General features: G+C 38.7%; 2 protein-coding genes across 3 annotated transcripts; one reads left to right on the forward strand and one right to left on the reverse strand.

Moving 5' to 3' along the window:
- Positions 1 to 12,452: 12,452 nt before the first annotated feature.
- On the forward strand, positions 12,453 to 15,970 carry LOC131314629 (transcription factor bHLH130-like). Of its 2 annotated transcripts, XM_058343418.1 has the most exons (7): positions 12,568 to 12,781; positions 12,878 to 13,467; positions 14,342 to 14,646; positions 14,724 to 14,897; positions 15,285 to 15,350; positions 15,432 to 15,500; positions 15,599 to 15,970. In XM_058343418.1, the coding sequence occupies exons 2-7, from the start codon at positions 12,900 to 12,902 to the stop codon at positions 15,650 to 15,652; spliced, it is 1,236 nt and encodes a 411-aa protein (XP_058199401.1). In that variant the 5' UTR covers positions 12,568 to 12,781; positions 12,878 to 12,899; the 3' UTR covers positions 15,653 to 15,970. The 2 variants fall into 2 exon arrangements, with proteins under 2 accessions (XP_058199400.1, XP_058199401.1); XM_058343417.1 differs by having other exon boundaries at positions 12,453 to 13,467.
- A 3,256-nt stretch (positions 15,971 to 19,226) lies between these two features.
- Positions 19,227 to 24,707, reverse strand: LOC131314630 (uncharacterized). Its single transcript, XM_058343419.1, has 5 exons — positions 23,907 to 24,707; positions 23,493 to 23,613; positions 21,421 to 21,704; positions 20,849 to 21,076; positions 19,227 to 19,958 (listed from the first exon to the last, which is right to left on the reverse strand). Exons 1-5 carry the CDS (start codon positions 24,198 to 24,200, stop codon positions 19,455 to 19,457), a joined length of 1,431 nt encoding a protein of 476 aa, XP_058199402.1. The 5' UTR covers positions 24,201 to 24,707; the 3' UTR covers positions 19,227 to 19,454.

Consider the following 24,707-nt stretch of genomic DNA (forward strand, 5'->3'; position numbering starts at 1 on the left):
CAGACCATTTTGAGCTGCTTCAATACTCAAGCTACTGCTTGCATGGCCATCTGCCGGGCCCACCATAGCCGCAGGCTAAAAATACCCCAGGCCTTCCCATCATTTTATTGGGCCTTCAACTCCTTGTGGGTCCCAAAAAACCCTTTGAGCTTAATTCTTTACGGAAGAAGGATCGAGAAAAAGATCAAGCAGGCTTGGGAGAGCTGCTTGTGAGCAGCTTGCTTATGTCTGCAAGAGTCATTCACTAGAATCTCCATGGGCTGCATGCTCGCCACCTGTTGCTGGCCTCTGCATTATCCTGAAGAATGGGGTCCCGCCACTACAGACCTTGAACTGCTTGTGAGCAGCTTACCCAGCCTTGTCCAGCAAGAATATTCTAGGCCTTCACAAGCAGCTTCGAGGCCTTTGAGCTGCTTGTGAGCAGCTTCGAGGCCTTTGATCTGCTTGTGAGCAGCTTGAGGCCTTTGAGCTGCTTGTAATCAGCTTCGAGGCTTTTGAGCTGCTTGTGAGCAGCTTGAGGCCTTTGAGCTGCTTGTAATCAGCTTCGAGGCTTTTGAGCTGCTTGTGAGCAGCTTGAGGCCTTTGAGCTGCTTGTGAGCAGCTTGAGGCCTTCAAGCCGCTTGTTGAGGGCTTTTAAAGATGTTTTCTCAAAGCAGTGGGCCTATTCATCAATTGGGCCTGGACTTGTGGTAAATCATGGGCCTTTGTCTATTGTAAGCCTTCTGAGCCCAAGCCTGGTGAGAAATCCAAGGCTTCTACCAATTTGGGCCTATTTTGTAGGCCTTGTTACTTCTAGGAATTTGGGTTAGGCCTGGACGAAATACTCAGGCCTGGTGGACTGATTCAAGCCTTAGGCCTTTGACTGATTTAGGCCTATATGGAAGGCCCATCATTTCTTAAGAACCGGCCCTAATTCGTGGGCAACTGGTCGTATGGTCTTTCAAGGCTAGGGCCTCGACCCTCGAGGCTACCTTTTAACCCGTAAATCCGCTTCCTAATTTTTGGCCAAAAATGGGTGTAAACAGAGTGGTGGGATGCATTAGAGTGGGACAACGATGCCATCAAATTACAACTCCAGCCTCTTTTCAAGGTGATCTTAATTTGTTTATCTTTGACTTAAATATTTATCTTATTATTATTTTTTGAACTCTTGTTAATTTTGGGCCAATTTCATATTTTTTGAATTTATATTAACAAGAGAAATCAAAAAAGCAAAAAATTGTGATGAGAAACTAAAAAAATAAGTCAAAACAGACATTTTTGGGGGGTTTTTTTTGCCTTCTCCTGGAAGAGCTGTTGACTTGGGAAAAGAGGAAGAAACTAGGGGTTGGTATGGCCAGAAGACTGGTCAGTGTGTTTGCTGGAGTCAAGCTAATCTAAGTTACCCAAACTTGATTAGTATAATTTAGAGGCTATTCCAATTATTGCTAATTAGTTTTTGGTTGAACTCCTCTAAAAAATAGAATAGTGACACATTCATATATTTTTTTATACATTATGGACCCCCTTTAAGATAATCTCCAGCTATATTTACCAAATTTTCAAAACAAAAAGTCATTTGTTGGTCATCAAAAAAGCAATTTTACTACTCCCTCCATCCCTAAATACGTGTCTGACGTGCAAACCTAAGCCTTTAAAAAGATGCATTTGTTTGGTTAAAAAAATTAAATTTTTCAATAGATCACAATGAGTTTTATTATATTGTGAAAAAAAAATTAAATTTTTTGACAAAAAACATGCATCTTTTGTAAGGTTTAAATTTGTATGCCGGACACTTATTTAGGGACGGAGCGAGTATTTTTTTTATTTGGCAATGCTGCATTAATGGGGTTTTTTTTTTTTTTCCCACATGCACAAGTGCTATTTTAGCTGTTAGGTCACAACTTTATTATGACAACTGTTGTAGGTGATGTGCGGAAAAAACCCAAACCTTGAGCCATTTGTGGCTAAAGATGGCCGGGCAAGTCCAATATGCCAAATCCAAAAGTTAGATCGAAAATGGAATGGCTTTGGCAAAGAATTCAATTTACCAACTACTAGTATTAGAGATGCATGCATTTCATGTGTAAATTGCTACTCCCCCTGACACCACCACCACCACCACCCCCCCACCCCCCCGGCCCCACACCCCATTTTCCATATTACCCCCTCCCCTCCCCCCGTTCTCCAGCCCCTCCTTCCTCCCATTTTTTTTTTCTTCTTTTTTCTTCTTTATTTCCTTTTGTTTCTTTTCTGTTAGAATTTTTTTTTCTTTTTTTTTCTCTTTATTTCCTTTTGTTTCCTTCCACTTTGAATCTTTTTTTTTATTATTTTAATAATCTTTTCTATTTTCTTTATTTGTTTCTTTTCCCATTTACCTCCCTTCTTCTTCTTTTTTTTGGTTAACTCAAATTCTATTTTTAATTAAAATTGACTTTATACTTAATAAATTTATATTATTTTAATTAGTTAATTAATTAGTCTTAACAATGAATAATAAAAATAACTTGTAATGAACAATAATAAATTGAAATAAAATTTCATTTTATTATAATTGAGTACATATTGTCAAAACATGAAAATACATAAAAACACAAATTTTAATCAATATCTCCTCCAAATGTTGCTCACTACGAACATCATTCTCAAATGACCAATTATCTGAAATTGAAAAGTTGTAGTCATCCATTGTTCCGTCCCGAATTTTCCGCTGCGGCGTTCCTAAAAAATTTGACAAATACACAGTCTGTGAGGAAAGCCTAAGTAACCATGCTAAATTTTCACCGAAAATCATTATTCTAAATTTTGTGGATTATGTTTAACATAGAAATAACCAGGAAAGTCCCAGGTCGGATGGTCGGACGAGTCCAGTTAGAATCACCATTCCTTCCTTAGTCGGTACGAAGCCAGACTTGTTGACAAACTTTCGAGGGTGTTAGCCTCGGGTTACTCCACAATTGTAAAAACGATCATAAAGCATAGTGTCACATGGACGGACACCTTTGGAGTGGAAACCACTTATGCTTTAGACCAGTAATTTTAGTAGAATAAGTTTGCTAGCTATCTTTAGTACTTTAACTTAATATGCATTTTTAAACACAAAAATAAAATATAACAGAAGGCTACGGTAGCTTACGAAAGATGAATGTGGCTATCGAACGAAGTGACTTCTTACGGTAAGCTTACGGTAGCTTCGAAAGAGAAAAGAAAAGACTTTCTTTTTCTCTCGAAAATAAATATTGACTAAACTACTAAATTTTTTGGATCGAGAGGCTGGTCGGGTGGTGGTTTGGTGGCGGCCTTGGGTTGAGTTTCTTGAATAACTCAAGAAGAAACTCAATAATACCAAGAACAAAGTAAGAACAAAGAGCAAACACAAAGTTTCTAGAGAGAAAAGTTGGAGAGCTTCAAGGTGTGAATTGAATGGTTTCACAAATGGTTCTATTTATAGGAAAATGAGGACCTCTCTCCTCACCCCATATAACCCACCCCCCCTTTTTAATATTTGCTCTATAGTTGAAGTCTAATTCTAGGTTTAAGTCTAATAAAAATATAGTTACAAAAATAAATGTTTCAATTTTCAATTTGTTTGAACCGGTGCAAAGATGTTATTTTTCTGATCATTTCATCTTAAATGGTTGTAATAAATTTTTGCCTCCAAGGCCTTTCAACGAACACCCTAAAAGAGTCTTGAAACTAAATAATGAGTTTTAGGGTGTTTGTTGAAAGGTCTTAGAGCAAAAAATTCATTATGACCCTTTAAAATAAAATGATCAAAAAAATACGATTTTTGACCCGGTGTATTTGTAGAAATTAAATAAATAAGATAAAATAAATTAAATAAAAATAAATTTTAAAAAGTGAAGGTGTTTTAAGAGGGGAGGGGGGGCCGGATGTTTTTTGGGTGAGGGGCCGGGGATAATCCGGGTTTTAAGGGAAGGTTGAGGTTTGATAAAGAAAAAAGAAAACAAAAGGGCAGGCTGTGGGTGGGGGGGGGGGGGGGGGGTGGGCCGGGGGTAAGGGTAAGGGGGGAAATGGGGGATGGGGCCGGGGGTTGGGGTGTCGGGGGGAATAGCAGCCCTCACATGCCATTTTTCTCGGATTCATAAATATAGTACTGAACTAATATATTTAATTGTCTGTCAAAGGCGGAAAATGACGCTTGAAGAACGAGGGAGGCAGCTAAAAATGATGATTGAGCGTGCAACAGCAAACAAACAACTCGCTAGGAAGGAGCCTCTTTGAGAGACATGATATGGTAAATGGTAATTAATCGATCCATGGATGGTGATGGTTCTGAAAATTCTCACTTCGATCCCATATATCCAAAATACTACTAGTAAGAAGCTTTTGTACTAAGCTCAATGAGTGTCCCTAACAACGATATTCATGTATGTAACGTTAATAAAAAGACTTTCCCCTCCATATTTGATTGGGCTTTTAACCCATATATTTGATGCTTTTGCTTGGGGCATGCGGCACGGAAAATTAAAAGATGAAGAACGACCTCGGACAGGTGTGTTATTTTTGTTTTTTTATAACTGAGATATGATCTTCAAAGCCGCTTTATGATTGATGGGGCTAAAAGTACTCTCGTGTACATAACATGCATGCGGCGAAATTATAGTTTCAGATGTTAAGAGAAAGACTTTCCCCTCCATATTGGATTGGGCTTTTAATCCATGTATTAGATGCTTTTGCTTGGGGCACGCAGCATGGAAAAGATAAAGTACGAGTTCGGACAGGTGTGTTATTTTTGTTTTTTATAACTGAGATATGATCTTCAAAGTCGCTTGATGATTGATGGGGCTAAATGTACTCTCATGTACGTAACATGCGGCGAAATTATCGTTTCAGTGCCTTTTTAGGTGCGATGAGATTCGCTGCAAATAATTAAGTGGCGCTAAGAGTTACAACGAATATTTAAAATAGTCTATCTGCATATTTGCTTGTTTAATCAAATAAATAGGAATACCCCCTAAAAAAAGTTCTACTTGGATTCCGCAAATCTGTCAAATTTTTTTTGAGATCCTCCAAACATGGACACATGATTGCTTGGGTCAATCTTTGATCCTGGTCCACGTTTGTGATATATCTCCATTATTTGTGAGCCAATATCCAACAATGAGATGATAAGGTAGTTCAATATATCAACGGCTACAATTTATCATCTACTCCACCTATCATAGGAAATCGACAAAACTCAAGCGAATTAATTAGGACATTGACAACCATACAATCGGAATTCATTTCTCGTCTAGTTCATTCTCTAAACTAAATCGACCATCCATTTATATGAAATATATGATCGTCTGATTCTTGGTTACCGTGAAGCGTTTTGCATGGACAGATTATTCCAAGGATTGAGACCTTCCGTTATTCCCATTCGGACGATGCATGATTAAGTCCGTTCCCATGGTCAAAGTCGTAGTGTTCAACGTTAAAGAGAGTTGCAATATTAAAGTATTAGAAGTTTCCAAAGAGGCTAATAAATTAAAGGAGTATATACTAAGAATCAGATCAGATAGGTCTCATATTTTGTCCCTTAAAACTTAAAAACTGTAATGAGGACTCAAAGTGCTACATATATAGCTCCTATTTTAAGGATATGCTTAGCTTATATATGCAAAAGTAAAGAAATCAGAAAAGGTCCAATATGAGTAGAAATCAATTTTTTGCTGGCCATCTTGTGACAGACAAAATTTAGAGGTTGCAGATACGATCCACATGTTTCTTTGATGGCGGGTTTGCGTTACCTTGCGGGAAAGCATACCTATGCTCATTACAGATTGAATCGGACAATTCAAATCTTAAATGATCATTTCGATAATGGTCTCTCGATGAATTTGTAGATAGTATCCTTTTGATAAAACTGGTCTCGAATATTAGCAATATATGATCATTGATAACCGAGACGAACGTTTCAGATGTAAACTATATGATCATTGTTTATTTTTTATCGAACGGTTCAAATAAAAACTGCTCAGATAAAGCTCTTCCCGATCTTTTTTTTTGTTGATTTCTCGCAAGTACCCTTAAAATCACGTTTTGAACAAATTGAGCGGCTCGGATCATCGACATTTAATCGGAGAATGAGAGAAATGAGGAGGTCCGTATTTTAACTAAAATGAGGACCCCCTCATGGGAGACTGACTAATATATATATATATATAGGAATTTTCAAGTGAGGGATCCCTTATTTTGGTAAAATGAGGGACTTTCATTTCCCGATCAAATTTTGAAAATCCAAACCGTTCAATGTGTGCAGAACGTAATTTTAAGGGTCCCCGCGAGAAATCAACAAAAAAAATGACTGGGAAGGGCGTCATCCGAGCAGTTTTTTTTTTTGAACCGTTCAATGAAAACTGCTCAGATGAAGCTTTTCCCGGTCATTTTTTTTGCTGATTTCTCACAGGGACCCTTAAAATCACGTTCTGATCACTTTGAGCGGCTCGGATCATCGAAATTCAATCGGGAAGGGGAGTCCTTCATTTTAATAAAATGAGAGATCCCTCACCGGAACCTAACTCTATATATATATATATATATATATACAGTCCAGATCCAATGAAGGATCCCTTACGGTGCGGGACTCCCCTTTTTCGATCGAATTGCGACGATCCGAGCCGTTCAAAGTGTGCAGAACGTGATTTTAAAGATGTCCGCGAGAAATCAGCAAAAAAAATGATCGAAAAGGGCTTGATTTGAGCAGTTTTTTACAGAACCGTTCAATAAAAAAATGTTCGGATTAAGCTCTTCCCGGTCATTTTTTTTGCTGATTTCTCGCGAGTACCCTTAAAATCACGTTCTGATCATTTTGAGCGGCTCGGATCGTCGCAATTCGATCGGGAAAGAGGAGTCCCGCACGGTAGCACCGTGCGGGATCCCTCATTGGATCCGGACTCTATATATATATATATATATAATCCAAAATGAGAACCGGATATGATCCATTTCCTTCTAAAAAAAATTATTTATTAAAACTCTTTTGAGGTTTACTATTTTTTGCTTTGTCTCTTCTCAAAATGCTAAAGTTGTTGGGTTGCTTTTGGAATTTTTCATCAAAACAATTTGACTGAACGGCTGGTGGGACTACACCAGAGAAGCAAGATTAAGAGAGACGCTACAGTTCCCGACCCCAAAGAGATCCTGATAGGATCCTGACGGCCTACTAGGCTCCTTCCGGTCACCAAACGGTCGATCTGAATCATCCAAAAATTTTAAAATATACAAAAACATGGAGAGTTTGGATCAAGCACCCACACACATCGGATGCCGTTGATTCTCGCGTAGACCCACTCGTTTTTTTCTTTAGAATTTTTGGACGGCTCGGATCGGCCGTATATATAAAAAAACATGGAGTGTTTCGATTGAACACCTACACACATCGGATGCCGTTGATTCTCGCGGAGACCTGCTCGTTTTTTTTTTTTTAGAATTTTTAGACGGCTCAGATCGGCCGTTCGGTGGCTGGAATGGGCCCGGCAGAGCGTCGGGATCCCTTTGATCGGTAACCGTAGACTTTTAGCAAGATTAATTTGTGGAGAATCTTGACGCCACCAAATGGTATTTCATTGTCACTTAACTGAATTGATTAAGCAAAACGAGGTCTAAAAGGAAGTAAACTAATTAATTAGGTATATACCAATCAGATAGTGTTCCACTCTAATTGGCTGCGAACTACGCTTGTACTAATCCCTAATGGCTGGCATTTAATTACTATTACTCTAGTTTTATCAACAATTAGTAATTAATTACGTAGGATAATTAAGTTAGAGACACGTGCATTGCAATTTGCAACACCCCGTGAGAATTAAGAAACAGCACGAGGCTCCCACCACTGATTTCAAGAAACTTTTATGTATACCGGAGATATCAAAGGAGTTGGTATCCCTCTGGTCTGTTTCGTATTTTTCGGTTATTTTTTGATCACATTTTGATGATCAGCTACATTCATTTGTAGAGTTCAGCAAGAACCTTATTCATATCAAAAATCGTGTTCATCAAACTTTATTTGATACACGATCGGCACATGTGAAAATTGCCAAAAAACCAAAACTGGGTTCCGATTCAGTGCTTTTTTGGACCCAATTTTGATTTTCTTCAATTTTCTCGTATGCCGAATGTGTATCAAATAAAGTCCGATGAACATGATTTTTGGTATGATTAAGGTTCTCACCGAACTCTACAAAATGAAAGTAGCCGATCATCAAAATGTGATAAAAAAATGACCGAAAATATAAAACGGACCGAATGGGATACCAACTCCTTGGTGTCCCGGTGTACATAAAACATATAAGTTTCTCACTGATTGATTGTGGGGTTGGCTAGCGTTAGATGATCTTTATCGATCTGACGCAGACAATATAATTGTGGGATTTTAAGGTAATAGAACTCAAGATTGAGTGCGGATTCTCTCTTCGTCTGATGATCTTTTTTTATATGATGTGCAAGACGTAATTCATTACGGTTTCAAATGCTCATCCGAATAGTTCATTTAATAAGCAGGATTTTGCGTCACAAGATGGGTACGTGCAAAAGATGAAATATATCTGTAAGGGGCCGAAATATCCGAAGGGGTCACAAGGTCCAGAAAGGGGGAATGAGGGTTCACACGCTGTTTGACCCATCATCTAAGCTATCTCAGTTCACCTGTAAATATCTTCGGAACCTCGAGTACTTCACCGAACGTTATAAGCTGTATCCGAACATACGACACTTGAGTTCGCTCGGGGTCTCATCAATCGCACGGGTGAGAACATCCGCTTGTTCGGCTAGGTTTTTCTTCGGTAGGGACATCCTACGCTCGGATAATTCGTATGGCAGAAGTGGATCCCGCCGAGCATAGACGATTGTGAAACCTTCCATAAATATCTACTGATAAGTAAGCTGTCTTTTCTGATATTCGAAGTGACATCTCTGAACGATGTGACCTTTCTGACATCAACCCATGTGGCTCTGAAAGACTAGGGAAGTGGTGTTCATTAAATGGCCCTGCTACAAGGCGCCAACCGAGCAGAACGTGACACGTGAAAAGTATGACCAACTTGCTCAGCACTCCACCTCTTTGCCTATAAATAGAAGAGCAACACCACTAAGAAGGGGACTTTTTCGAAACTCAAAAATAACAGCATTCTTCTCTCTTCCAAGATATTTTCTCATTAAACCTCTTCTTCTCTTCTCCACCTACTGACTAGTTCGTCGGAGCTTCTTCCCGGAGGAACAACCCCCTCCGGTTCTGCAGGTACATCAAGATCGGCGCCATCTCACATGCAAACAGCTACACAAGACGGATCACAAAGAAGTCACGCCCCCACAATATCACATGAGATAATTTTGTAATTGATGAAGTTTGACAAAATGATTTGATAGCGGTTGACGGATGGATGGGTGTGGAGAGGGCCACTCACACCTTAATTTTTTTTAATATACTTATGTTTATATTTACATTATGGTATGGTATTTATAATAAGGTTTTAGGTTCCGTTCGGCTAATAAAAATAAGTCCTTATTTGTTGAATTAAATTTAATGTATTGTGAGAGATTCGAGAGAATGATCTGTCTTGTAAATCGAGGAATAAGTACTTAAAAAATAAGAACCTTAGCAAAAATATGTTGAAACTAAAAGTTACATGTTATAGCATGTCTTTACCAACAATTAATTTAGTCCAAAGATAATCTTTGTTAACTCTCTTCGAAATCACCTATTTTCTAATGTGATTCCTCCAAATACATAAAAAGTTTATATTTGTCGCTTATCTTTATCAAATTCTCGAGTTCTACGATCTTAATCAGTATAAGATCTCACAAAGCTTTTAATCTATTATTAATCATGAACAAATGGAGAATATTAGTACCTTTTAGGAGGTAAACATGCGTGTCATCCATTCTTGGAAGGCAAACCGATGTAAAATAAAAACACGAATACAATAATAACTAATGAGGTTTTGTCCCAACACTGGAGTAGCAGTTGCGGTTGTTAAACCGTCTTCACATGCATGCACAGATGGAGTAGAGGGGTCAATAGGGGCGGTCGCCATTTACAAGAAGAAAAAGAAACACTACTATTATATGTAAAAAAAAATCTATAAAAGTATACAGGCTCGCTCCTGTGTAAAATTTTGAAAAAATAAAATTATAGTAACCTTTGAAATACAAGGATACCAACATTAATTACTAAAGGCTAAAGGATAAAATATAACAAAAAAATAAAACTATAGGATTAATATTATGAATATTTAAGTAATAAATTTCCATCTTTTGTTAGATTGGTTTAGTGTTTTACAATTTTATTTATTTTTACCCTAAAATCTCAATGGCACACCAAATCTCTCTCTCTCTCTCTCTCTCTCTCTCTCTCTCTCTCTCTCTCTCTCTCTCTCTCTCTCTCTCTCTCTCTCTGCATAAACATCCACAATTGTTAAGACTTCAAAGGCAATTTCGAGAAAATAGCGACAGAGGAGCTGAGATTTTGAAAAATCTAAATAATTTTGATAAAATTTAAGTTGTAAGTATGTCTTTTCTCCAATACCGGAAAGTAACGAATAAGGTACTGATCAATCAGGACCGTGTAACTCAAATTTCAACATATATATAATGCGTGCATATGTGATGCAACCACATCAAAAAAAATAGATTGATTTTAGAGAGAGAAACTCCCGACACAAAGAGCCTAGCTCTCGAAAGATCTTTTCTAGCTCAAAATGTCAAATCTAGAAATGAAATACCTAAGGACTAAGATACAGGCAAAAGAACAGTTTGGGCACAGCTGTATATCACTAAGCTAGATACAAATAACAGTAAAGCAAGGAGAAAAATGACTTCTATCAGGACTCCACCACTAAAAAGAAACTTGTCCTCAAATTAGGACAGCGGTGCCATCACAAGAGGAATCAGGAAAATAGGGCACAACATGCTGCACGTTGAAGACGTTGGAGATAGCCAAATGAGGGGGAGAGCTTTGATTCTCGGGGCTAGTGATCAGTCGTTTTCAGAATGAACGGTAGGATTCATAGGCAAAATGAGGGTTGTTCTAAACTTTTATTAATTCTTTTTTTTTTTACTGGTAAAATTAAGTAACATGAAAGCTCATGTACCGAATTCGTCCAGTTGTAATGAATGAAAAAGAAGAAGATGAACAATAAAAAACATGACACATACATCAAGATCGATCTCATTAGTCAAACCGATTTATGTATATTATGCATGTGTATTTATATTTTTTTCTCGCATGCATGATCGCTCCTACGTGATGAAATTCCTGACTCCGCCCCTACATGCATGTGTAAGGAATAACAATTTGTGCTAGGATAGAGTGGAAGTAAGGATTCGAATTCGATCAACATCTACCATGGAAAAAGGTACATCAAACAATGTAAATCAAGGGAGTCAAAGGCCGATATGTGTGAAAATAATCCTTTATTTTATACACTCACATCGTTATAGTCTGTCTCCAAGAATTATGGAAGTTTGAGAAGGAAAAAGAGGAAGAAAAAGACAGGTTGAAGAAAGGAATTAAAAAGTTCGTTGACAAGCAACCACATCTTTCTCAAGTTTTTTGGGTATAGATTTTAAGTTCAATTTAATAAATAAGCATGGACTCAGCTAGTCTTTTTATAATCACGTACAAGTTCACCTTATAATTAATTTGATCATTGGTCCACATTACTCTCTCTCTCTCTCTCTCTCTCTCTCTCTCTCTACATTGGATCATTGGACTAAATTAATTATATTCTTAGCTAATTATCTATGTACGTGGTTAGTAAATATTTTTTATTGCCTTTTTCAAAAAACTTTTACTTTTTGTATTCATCCGACGAGAGAAATTAGGCAAATAAAAAATATAGATTGGAGTTGAAATAGTTTATAAAACAAAAAAAGACTCAAAAGTTGTATTTTTATAGTTATATTGTCTTTTCTATTTTTTAAATTTCTATTATATCTTCTAATTTTTTGAAAAAAAGACAGGCAACTAATTGAGGCCAAATTAAAGTGATGAAATAGTACCTCTAATAGCTATAATTATAAACTCTATACCAATTACCAAAGAACTATAATGCCTCAAAATCTTGATCTTACTCTTGAACAAAAATCAGATATCATAAACTAAAAAAGCTCAGTAGTAAATTTCGTGATTTAGTTTGAAAATTCAACGAACTTCAAAAAAATATTTAAATTTGATTTTATTGCTGTAACAAATCGATTTAAAAACAAACTTTTAACGAGAGAGGAAAAACTCAAATTCCACCAGCTTGATCTGTTTATCAGCCCAACTATTAAATGAATGTGTGTTTCTTAAAAGAAGCAAAATTGATCAATCAAGAAAGATAGACCCTATGCTTTCTCCATACGGCAAGGCAAGGCAAGGCAAGTCTTTTTAGCCGGTAAGTCAACATTTGGGTAATATGGTCAATTCCCTTTGTTGACGCCCATCTCGCAATAACACGCACTCGCCAGGGGTAATACCGTACACAAAATTCCCGAATCTCACCGAAATCAAGAAAATTCCGAGATCTCAGGCTTCTGTGAGTTCCCGTTGGATACACTGTACCACCACAAAGAGGAAAGTAAACATTTTTCTTCCCCCCCCTCTCTCTCTCTCCTCCTCCCACTTTCTCTCTCTTCACTCCACTACCTCCCGCCATTACCACTCCTCCCTCCTCCCTTTGCTCCTTTTTCTTTAGAGTGAGAGAACAACTTTAGAGCCAGGAACAATACATCTGTATTTGATGCTTTTTTTGATAGACTTCATAAAAAATCACGAGAGGAAGAAAAAGGCTTACTTTTTCTCAGCAGTTTTCAGGTGAGGTCGAGGTTTTTTTTTTTTTTAATAACTCAGGCAGGCGTCTGGGCCAAGTTTGCACGAACACAATTAATCTTGTCAACAATCCTAGCGCAGAGTGAGATCGATTTGAGTTGGAATGGATACGAATCGACAGATTCCTCAATACAGTCACGATACTAATCAGCAGCAGAGGCAGGTACCATCCAGTTCAGGATTGATGCGCTACCGGTCCGCGCCGAGCTCCTATTTCGCAGGCCTAATCAACAGCAGTGGTATTGGCAACGATGTTGTTGAAAACTGCGACGAATTTCTTGACCCTAGGCAAACAAGTCCGGAAACAGAGCGGATTCTATCGAGGCTCATGTCTGGTGGTGGTGGTACTGGACAAAATGCTTCAGTAAACGAAGCACTGCAATCACAGTTTCCAACGGAATCTGCAAAACACGGGGGAGCTGAGATTTTTTGTCACAGTGATCAGCATCGGCAGCAACAACAGAACAGTAATTATTCTTCTGGGTCGAATATAATGTATCATAACTCAGTGGCGTCTAATTCGGGGATTGAGAGCACCTATAGAATGGAAAGTTTGCCTCAGATGAAAATCAGTGGCGGTGGCGGTGGCGGTGGTGGTAGTGGAAATTCTAATCTTATTCGTCACAGCAGTTCGCCAGCTGGATTGTTCTCCAACATTACTATCGAAAATGGTAACTATGTTAGCTTCTTGTGTACATTTATTTCTTGTGTACATTCATAATATGCATAGGCTATAAGAGGAATGAATTGTATGTATACTGTGAAAGTAGTATTCGAAAAGGGTCCTTTAAATGTACAACAACGCTTCACGGACATCTGGATCCGTCCCTGATGCATGTGGGTTTCATAGTGCATTCACAGGATATATGTTCATAGGACGGGTATGTGTGGCTGAATGTACTGCTCTTGTATACTACTACATAGTACCCAGTGGGCATTTTGTTATTTGAACTTAGCATTAATTTTGCATTGAAATCTATGGTAGTCATAAAATATCATAAGGCACCTTGTAAACACCATGTATGGTAGAAAATAATTAGAAATATAGTAGGCAATTTGAAGATTTCTGCAAGTCCCTTTGTTGAGATGGAAATATACTAGGTTGATCTTGAGATGAAAATAGAGTCACGTGACGATTAGATATTGCCCGAGACACCCGTGCCCAAGTCCATGTAACACATTTATCCATCTTTTGATAACAACTTAAATGGGAAGAACGAGGAGTTCGTATTAATCTGTGTGGTAATTGATCAGATATGTGATCAATTGAGGTAGTTTAAGATTTTTTTTTTTTTTGGGTAAATGTAGTTTAAGATTTTAGTTGGTAGATTGAGGTGCTCCATTATTACAAAGCACATATGCAGGATGCCTGAGTCTGATCTTATGGCCTCTAGCTGCAGCCTTTCCTTCCCTTATTTCCTAAGTGCGATGTGAAAATAGAAAGTTAGCCATTTGAGTTTTGATTCTTGGGTTTGTTTCCTTCACCAGTTTCATCTTTCAAGTGGTTCTGTGGTGTGCATATTGAAATTATTCAGCGATTGGCAGGTTATGGTGTGATGAGAGGCATGAGGAATTTCGGTGGTGGTAATGGTACCAATGCAGAAGCATCCTTTCCCTCTCCAAGCAGATTGGACGGCAAAAGCCAAATAGATTTCTCATCAGCCCCATCTTCTTCTTTAGGGCGAATGACCCCTATCTTGGAAAACCGAAGCAAAAGCATGGAAATAACTGGTTTCCCAATCGGTTCTTGGGACGATTCAGCAATCATTTCTGACAGCTTCTTAAAAGGAATTGAAGAAGACGAGGACAGAAAGACATTCTCTGCAATGAATAATGCATCACAGAATCAGGTACTTAGTTTTCTGTTCAAAAGTTACTCCATCTTACTCAACAAGTGATCTGATCGTAACTCTTGTTTTGTTGCCAGAATGCTGAAGGTGGAATTCGGCCTCCCCACGTGTTATCTCATCACTTGAGTTTGCCAACAAGTTCAGCAGAATTGTCTGCTATGGAAAACTTATTGCAATTTCAAGACTCTGTGCCTTGTAGGATCCGAGCCAAACGAGGTTTTGCCACTCATCCACGAAGCATTGCGGAGAGGGTATGGATTTGTCAGTCCCTTCCCTTCGTCACAATTTTAGCTGCATAGGTTGTTCAATAGGCCGTGTTTAGTTGCAGTTATCAGAATCTGTTTTCTGGACTGATCTCTCAGACATCACAAAAAAACTTATTGCTTTGTTGGTTTTCGAACTTGTTTCCTAGGAATTTTGTGGGAATATGTTTTCCTAGTCTTCAAATTTTAATAAACAATGGGTAAAATTATTGAGTATTTTCTCTTCAAGGGACACTTTTCTTTTCTCTGAAAACTGCAACCAAAAATTACCCTCTCTTTAAGTTCTCGAGCTTTTTTCTCTAATCTATTGACAGATTGTTGGACAAATGTTCACATACCGATGTGCATCTTCGTTTCATGATATGAAATTTTCAGGTCAGAAGAACCCGAATTAGTGAAAGAATGAGGAAACTTCAAGAGCTTGTTCCGAACATGGACAAGGTAGCAGCTTTCACTAGGCAGTTTTCTCCTAATAGTGGCTAAAACCAGAGCTAAACTTTACCTAGATATCTTCTTTTGCAGCAAACAAACACAGCGGACATGTTGGATTTAGCTGTTGATTACATAAAAGACCTCCAGAGTCAAGTAAAGGTATATAATACAACATTTGAGTAAAAAGCCATAAAGCCTTCAACAAACAAATCATATGAATTGACGTCTAATTGTTTCGATGCATTTGAATGTTTCAGATACTTTCGGATACTCAAGCGAAGTGCAAGTGTTCGACTAAGCAGAGGCCATAGCGAAAAAGTACTAGGTATGAATTGCTTCTCTGTAGAAAGGACTGAAACCGGAGTGAAGATAGAAAGCAAGCTTGTGGTTCACTTGGGAAAGATAATGAGTTCATGTAGCCTAATTATTGGTCAAATGGTACATTATAGATTTGGTATATTGATGCAAAAAGGTTATTTGTATAGTGATTTCTTCAAGTACATGGGTCCAAATGACATTTATCTCCTTTGGTGTTCTTATCTTCTCTTTTCATGTAGATGGAAAAAAGTGTTGTAATGGTGACCTTTACTTATTGCGCAGGGAACTTGTGGGGCTTCCCATTTGTCTTATTCCAATATCTAATAATTGACTACTGCATTTGGTTCAATGCTTCTCAAAACTCGAACATCATTAAACCATTGGGCACTACACCATCTTCCTGGATGGAGGTGACCCTGACCTGACCTGACCAAAATATCCTTTTTCTCCAATTGATGGCATGAAATGCCATTGTAAACGACTCCTATGGAGTGCATTATGCTAAAGTGCTCTTTCAATCCATTTTCTTTGAAAATTCAAATTGTATGATCTTGATTGGTATTTTGTTCTGTAGTAAAAGGGTTTCATCCACATTATTCTATAGAGGCCGGTTCCCCTCACACATCTTTTGACACAAAATTTGACACTCAATCTCAACCATTCAAATCAACGGCTGAGATGATATTATATTCTCTCCCATTTATCTCACTTGCACCTAATCTCTCTCTCTCTCTTCACGCCCGCTTCCCCTCCCCAATCCGGCTCATCCATGCCCGGCTGACCCCAACTCCGGCAAGCCCCATCTCCGGTTAACCCCACCTTCTCTTAACCCCCTCAACTCCTACATTGTCCCCACCCAAACCAAAATCTCACCTGCCACCGCCGCCGTCGATTCCAAAACTTGATGGGTTCGAACCTAATGTCAAAGAATCTGATTGTGTTACAAATCTGTTGGTGGGTTAAAGAATCTGCTGGTGGGTTAAGGAATCGACATCTGTCGATTCCTGATGTGGCCGGCGTTGATGGGGATTTTGACGGTTGCGGGATGGAGGTCTTGTATTTATCTGTTTTCAGTAGGGGTTTTCCATGGATTGTGCATTTGGGTAGGAAGAAAGACAAGTGATTTTGACCAATTAGAAGAAAGAGGAAAGAACCCATTGATTTTCATGCATGTAGGTACTAACACGTTTATTTTGAATTTGTGAAGAAGACAGCGAACAAATGAAGGAGCTTTTTTCAATCGAAACAGATTTGCCCAATTTTGTTAGGTTTTCTTCTCATTGGCCTCTCGAATTTCCCTAGATTATACCCAGATTTTCTTCTCGTCGAATCTTTGTTTTTTTGTGTGTGTGTGTGTGTGTGAGAGAGAGAGAGAGAGAGAGAGAGAGAGGTGGCTGCAGATTGGCTCACCGGAGATGGGGCAATGGTGACGTCAGAGTTGGAAGAAAACAGTGGTGTGTCGGAGCCTCTTGAGGGAGAGAGTGATTAGGTGAGATGAAAAGAGGAGGGAGAGTGTACAATTTTAATGCTCTAAATCTCAGCCATTGATTTGAATGGTTGAGATTGAGTGTCAAATTTTGTGTCAAAAGATGTGTGAGGGGAACCGGCCCCTATTCTATAACCAGTTAGTGATCCATTAATTATGATCATTATTGCTATTTTGTTATTAAAGTTGTATTCACATTATTAGGTAAACATTCATTGATCCATAAACATAGTTATCCATAGCTTTAACTGACAAGATCCTTAAAGCTTTTAATTTGACATAATTAATGTCCAATTAGCAGACGAAAAGTTTCACGTGACCTCTATTGACTTGCAGCTAAAATGAGTTATGCTAACTATTTAAGGTAGCAGAGGTAAAGTTTTGCATCTCCACTAAGGCACAACCTAGCTAATAGCTAAACTTTTATCTATTTGTATTTGGAAAATTCTAAAATCAGCCCATTGGGCTGACGATAATAGGTGTGTGAATGTGTATTAAAAGATGTAAAAAGTGCACAGAAATACGTGTTTTTCTTGTCTTTTAGTATGTTTATCGTCAGCCCAGTGAGCTGACAATAGCAAGACCGTTTGTATTTTGACTAGTTACGTGTACGCAGTGATTATGATAAAAATAAAAATTAGTGATTATGAAAAAAATAAAAATTGTGTTCTTTTGGTGTAATTTTTGTAGGTAAAACATTTCTTAGTATTGGAATGCTCAATTTTCCTCACCAAATAATACCCTCTAACGTAATTGTTGAAGACAGTAGAATGAGTTATACATTGAGCAATTGGCCCTTTTCAAAAGACATGCATCTTGGACAATGTGATTCGAAAGAGCATAACTTGATGGATTCGAAGGTCGGCAGAGTGATGCCCAAGTCAGCTATAGTTTTCACAAAGAAATACATGTAGAGATTGCGTAATGTATTATATTATACCATAGCCTAAAACCCTTAAAAGGATGTGCACAGGAGCGTCCCTCTTGTATGGCAACTCAGATGTTTTATTTGAAGTGAGTGGATGATCTATCAAAAATAGAGAAAAGGGCAAGTGGCATGAAATTGGTAGTAATTACCAAATGAGGAAGAGTGGAAGAAAAGGAAACTTGAGGGACTATGGGTGAAAGTAAAGGAAAGGGTAGATTGGGTGGATGGAATGGATGAGTTACTTTCAGGTTGGTTGGGCCCTACCTAACCATTCAAGTGAGCGCCAGATCATGGGTGACGTCATCATCCTAAACAAATTGCTCTCTTATTGAATTCACATTTTAGGAACCAATTTTACTATTCACTAGTACAGAAAAACGCTTCTACCTGTGACTCCCATTGCTGAGCTAAACTTTCGGATGTCCTGAATATGGGCTTTAAAATAAAAGAAAGGACAAGGGTTATGAAATTAACCTTTCATTCTTTCAATTTAATTTTGATCCACCCCTTAAATTCAAATCATTGACTTGGAACAATTCAGCTGGTTCTATATCATACCTTTCCTACATTCATATCTCATTGAAGAAGATCGAGCATATGCAAGGTACCTTGTGCCTCGGTGTTGAAAAGGGAATCGGCTTCTAGAGGACTGAAAATGACAATCATGCCGCATTGTCCTTTTTCGATAACTCAATATCTGGTCGCTCCAAACAGCCGATAAATTCGGGACTAATTTGGAGCTAGAGGGTCAATTACATTATCCACTAGCTAGCTCCGATTAAAGTTGGGCCAAAAGTTGCATCTGAACTGGCCCAACGTAGGAATTTATAGCAGGCTTTGTAACAGAAAGGAAGATAGACCAAAAGCTTCTTGAACCCCTCCTTATTAGGTGACTACTACTAAAATAAACCTAAGCGACTCCGCGGGGTAAGCAACGTGATGCTATATGATCCTTCTTTTCCTGCCTCCAAGCCACGTTGTCTCCATACATGGAAACATCAACATGATAAAACTCAAACCCTAACCCATCAAATTGCTCTGCGCTCCCACTCTTAATCCTCGCATTACGCTCACGCTCTTAATCCTCGCTCTCACGGATTTTACTAATTTGAGAAGTGATTCAAAGATGCTTTCATGCTCGCGCACGGAAATTACATGACTTAGCTCAAACCGAACTTGACTGCAATCACAGAAGCCTTAACACATGGAAATGTCAACATGACAAGGCATAAAACCTATGCAAATGCCGAATTGTACAATTCAGCGATACTTGAATAATTATACAAGCTGAAATGAACAATATATTATGACTCAAATTGTATACTATATACATACATTAACCAAGACAACCTGAGAGAAAGGAACAAACGAAAATGGAAAATCATATCCAATTATTTGGCAGTGCAAAATCGCGGAACCTAAATGAGACTTCTCCAGTGGTATCTCTATCAACACTGTTTTCCACGATTTCATCCTCACTTGGAACTTCAGAAGGCAAGGGAACTATCTGATTCGCACTCGGATTGCTTGAGAATTGCATTCCCGGTGGAAACGGAAGCGCTGATGGGGAAGAAGAATTAACCTTGAACCTGGTGGTGGCCCCGCTTGAAGAAGCCAATGATCGATCCCACAGGAAGAAGTGGAGGGTGATAGGGACCCTAGCGTGGAGGTGCAATGAGAGTTTTTGGCTGAGAGAGATGGTATCAAAGCATCTGACTGCGCCTGTGGTGGAAACTATCCAGGGGAGAACTTTTTGGTTGGACACTCTGGAAATTACTAATCGTTTAGATGCTCTTGCTGCCTCTTTGTATAGATTGCTGAGACCTGATCGGGTTGAAGTTGCGTTGTCGTCTCCATCGACGACTGAAGAAATGTAAATGAAACCCTGTGATGAAAGAGAAAAGATGAGAAAGACATGAAGAAAGGACATGGCAAAGGAAACAAGAACTGAAATGAACGAAAATGTTTTTGGGACGAAAATTTTAAACGTAGATTCTTACCAGCCACATGAGTGGTGTTTTCACTCTATTGAAAGACCAACAAACAACACATCAATCACGTATGAAAATTTCATAAGGAGTTACCTATGTATGGCATGCGGATATCTATGCCCTAAGGAAACTTGAAGAATGGTGCAGCATGAAATAATTGGTGTTTTAGCTTCAAACGAAAAACCATGAAATGACACATCATTATATGCAAAACTTTTGTATAGAAACACCATTTGTACTGCATTCTATGCTCTAAACACACTTCATGGATAATGTGGCAGTCACGTTCTTGAAATCATCAGCCACTTTGATGGGTGTTTTAATTTCAAATTAAAGATTGCATAAGGCCAAAATCCTTCTGGTTGAAAATGTTGGTACATAAATTCTCTGTGCAGCATGCGCATGCATGTCTATGCTCTTAGAAGGTTCAAGAACATACACTTGTAATAGCAGATTTACTGATATTGAAAAGTCTCTGCAAAGTAATATCTTTAATGCTTGATCAGTCCGAATATGTTATTCCTAATATTTTCAAAATGACTGCTTCTTGTTGTTTCTCTATTCAGTTGCTTTGTCCACTGCTGAAGGGATGAAACCAGAATCCAATTCTAGGCATATTCTATCAGGAGAGTCGCAAAGCAGATTCAGTTTTGATTTATTCTCATCTCCGAACACAAAGATCTTTCATCTATAAAAGAATATGGAACAGTTTTTTCCTATGGAGCTCTGAGATGCTATCCTATCCTATGTTGCTATCTGCAAGCATAAAAATTAAAAGACTAACCTCTTCTGTGCGGCTAATGGCAAAACCAAGCTTCAAGTCGGTTTCTTTGATTTTAATCTCAAAAGAAACCTCTCCTCCAAGAGGAGAGTACCAGAGGCGAACTGCTCTAACTAAACCAATATCTACCCCATGGTAATCCTCAAAACCATATAGGCTTGTATTTGCAAGACTTGTCAAATCCGTCAATGATCCGGCATTTACAGTAGAAGAAGCTGTCTCTCCGGATATCTGCTCCAAGATCAAACAAGAAGAACAATGACATCCCAAATTTATATCATTAGTTAATTCAAACAGCTAAAACCATTATTAGATGAAAACTTTGGGAATAGCTAAATTTGACTAAATGATGCGATTGAGTTGTGCCACATAACTTCTACGAAAGATTAATCTCGAGTTTTTATTACATTTGGATGCGTGAAAAAAAGGATTGGAATAGTTATCAAAGGGATGATAACAAAAGAGGATTAGTATTGCTAATATAATGAATACGGAGAGGGAACTCCATTTAGCGCATAATATTTTCAAGTGCCTCACTGCTTTGTTTATAATGCTTTGGTTTGGAAACAAATTACCTTGGTAAGCAAGGATTCAGTCTGGATATTCATGAAAACTACAGGCACCCCTGATGCCTGAGAGGCATTAAGCCATGCATTTCCTCTAGCAAGGGTGTCCTCCAAATCGTTGGGCCGAGAAGCAACTCTGTCCGAGGCTTTAGGAAGGAAAAGGATGGAAAGAAAACAGCTTGAATTGGGAATCGGTAGCGTTTCTTGCATTCTCTTCTCCCATGGGTATGGGACATATCCATCTTGAAGCTTGGTCGTAGCTATTGCATTCACCATCCTCGATGTCCTTGTAGCTGCAATGCAATTTTGTATCCAACATTTTAGAAGGGAAAGAGAGGACACGGGTAAACAATGACAAAGACGAAGTGTGTAGAGTTCTAAAAGAAAAGAAAGGGTGGTGATCAGTGGGAGCAAGGACTTCAAATTATGTTTGAAGCTGCAACATAGCAAATTTCGAAGTTGATCCGCCAAACCACACAACCACACAATGAACTGTGATGTAGAAAGACAATGAAACAATTTTGCATTCACGAAGCACCTATCTACTGATCAAATTGACCTGAGCCTCGTATGAAGCCGTTCACCAAGAAATGTCTGACGAAATGTTCAACTACACAATCACCAGGCGTGTTAAATGGTTCGCCACAGCGTTAACTGGCTGCTGTGAGGAACCTAGCGGCCAGAGTAAAACATTCAAGGACAAAAACAAATGGAGTAGTAGTATATATCCATCGAAACGACAGATTGAACCATCTCATAAACTACGATAGTTACTAGTTAGGATAGCCAATGGCTTGGAAATCAATGAAAAACATAACTGACTTACTCTGTGCGCCCTTTTGGGGCACAATTGATCCAAAATAATCAATCATCAAGTGGAATTAAGTAGTAAGCTGTTCAACTTGAGCTTCAAAGTTGAACGAGTCTGGAAACATGTTAGTTTCGGCTCATCAAATTTTATGTGCACATCTGAACGATCTCCAATCCAGTGAATTATGCGTCAAGCTCAAAATGCAAAATTAGATCTTTTTTGATAGATCTGTTCTGTTTTAATCAAGTTTCAAAATCACATACAATATTATACATTAAGCAATTTCAAAATGCCTCAAATTCCCAAAAGGGATAAAGTTGTTGTACTTTTAATTCGCACAAATTTTAACCAGCCCAAAAGAAGCAGTAGCAGTTGTATGTTTTAGGGGTCAACTGTGGGTGCTGTGCACACAACAAGCGTGTTGTGTGACTTTTATTCAGCCCAACGCGGGTTTATTCATTTAATCTGAATCATTCATTCTCTTCATCTTGTTGACTGAAAGGTTCATGAAAAAAAATTCAAGTTTATCGAATATCAGAAGTCATATGATTGGAATACATTCTCCTCACATTTTACATGCAAAAATTCATTGTTCTAGCTCGGATTTTGTGAATATATAAATGTGTTCCAACCGTATAGCAATGTTTATTCAATCAATCTTAACTTTTTGCATGGATCACCTACAGACAAGATGAAAACTATGAACGATTCAAATCAAATAAGTAAGCCCGAGGTAGCTTGGGTGATTTCACACACAAAAAGCAATGCCTTGATACGTGCGGGAATGTGACTCGTGTGAGCAACGAGCAGCCAGTGAACAGAGAGTCAACACACGCTCAAAACAAAGTCAACCCCACACCACCCCACCCCACCAACCCAAACAGCGTGAAATGATGAGAAAAAGAATTGGATCATTTCTGGGAGAATATCTGTACGGAACTTTCCACGGAACTTTCCGTGAATAGTTGTTTACATAGGTAAATCGTACGGGTCCGTTTTGGTTCTGGACGGTCCAAATTTAAATAAAATTTTTCTAAAGTAAAGTTTAATAAACTCTTCCCGAAAAAGTTTCATTGAAATCCGAACCGTTCAAAGCAGAAACAAAAGGCCGAGATCACGCGGCTCCGTAAAAAAGGGAATCACAGCCCCTCCGTGAATAAGTCAGTCTCCATATCATGAATTGGTATGATTAATAGTTCGGATTTAGGCTGTCCCGCCTGGTCCAAGTTCGGACGGGAGAGAATCAGAACCCGAACAAAAATAAATTTACCTTGCAAGTCAAGGCAGTCCGCCTCCGTCCGATCAACGAATCCAACTGCATAGTTCGGATCACTTATAGATCTCAGCATATACTGCTTTTTCCCGGCCGACTCGTTGGGCACGATACACGCCTGTAACCAAGGACGAACGCAAGATTTCAACACTGCGTGCGCGAAAATTCAAGAAAACCGTAACATATTAAAGACGAAATTAATCCTGCCAATATAAGTTGTAAACATATTACTACCAAAAACTATGACTATATATATATATATATATATATATATATATATATATATATATATATATATATATATATATATATCCATGTTCAAAGTATTTTTCAGAATAAGGAGTGTATAATTCTAGTAGAAATTTGAAACGTGAGTAGGGCGGTCGCCTGCACTCATCGGGAAATCCTTGCCTGTAACTCGGCGAACTCGGCGAAGTCAGCCCGACCACGGCGGACTCGGACCAGGATCGACGTGGTCTTCTCCTTGAACGAGTTGTGAAGGATTTTCTGGACTCCGGCTCTACCCTTCTCAAACGGCGCGGTAAAGGGCCTGGTTCGGCTGCCGATCTTCAGCTCTTCTACGATGTCTCCAGTCTGCAACATGTCTCCGGTCCACTCGTCGCCGGTCGAGCTCCCCCTCAGGCACTCGATTGATAGAACCGTGGACTTAGCGGCTTCCGTTGAGTTGGATCGCTCCATGGTCATTTTTATGGTTCGATGGGTTAAAGTACGGAGCTTTGTTTTGGAGAGAGAAAGTTCAGGCGTCAGTGTCTGCGAATTCTCTCTTTCTAATCCCCTCTCTCGCTCTCGCTCTCGCTCTCTCTCCCTCAGACAATTCCACGGACTGTGGTTGGCTATCGGAAAATACTCTAGTGTCAAACGAGAGTATTTATTCAGTGGTCTTGAAGCATGGGGTGTCCCAATGCATTTTTCCACTATTTGGAGTATTTACTAGCATGAACCCGTGCTATGTGCATACGGAATGGAGATACTGTCAAGCAGCACCCTGCAAAGCGGTATAGAGCGGCTCATTTTGACAATTGACGACTCGCATCTTATGCTTTGGGAATGACTAAAATATGCTAAGATTGGGTTTGGATCACCGCAAAAGACTATCCAATTTGGAATTTTTAGCAAAAGTAAAAAGCTAAGCCAAAAACTGCATGATAAAAAACGGAGAGAACGTCTACCTTATCCATTGTGTCAATTGGT

The sequence above is a fragment of the Rhododendron vialii genome, chromosome 13a (genome assembly GCF_030253575.1).
Source record: "Rhododendron vialii isolate Sample 1 chromosome 13a, ASM3025357v1".
NCBI lineage: Eukaryota > Viridiplantae > Streptophyta > Magnoliopsida > Ericales > Ericaceae > Rhododendron > Rhododendron vialii.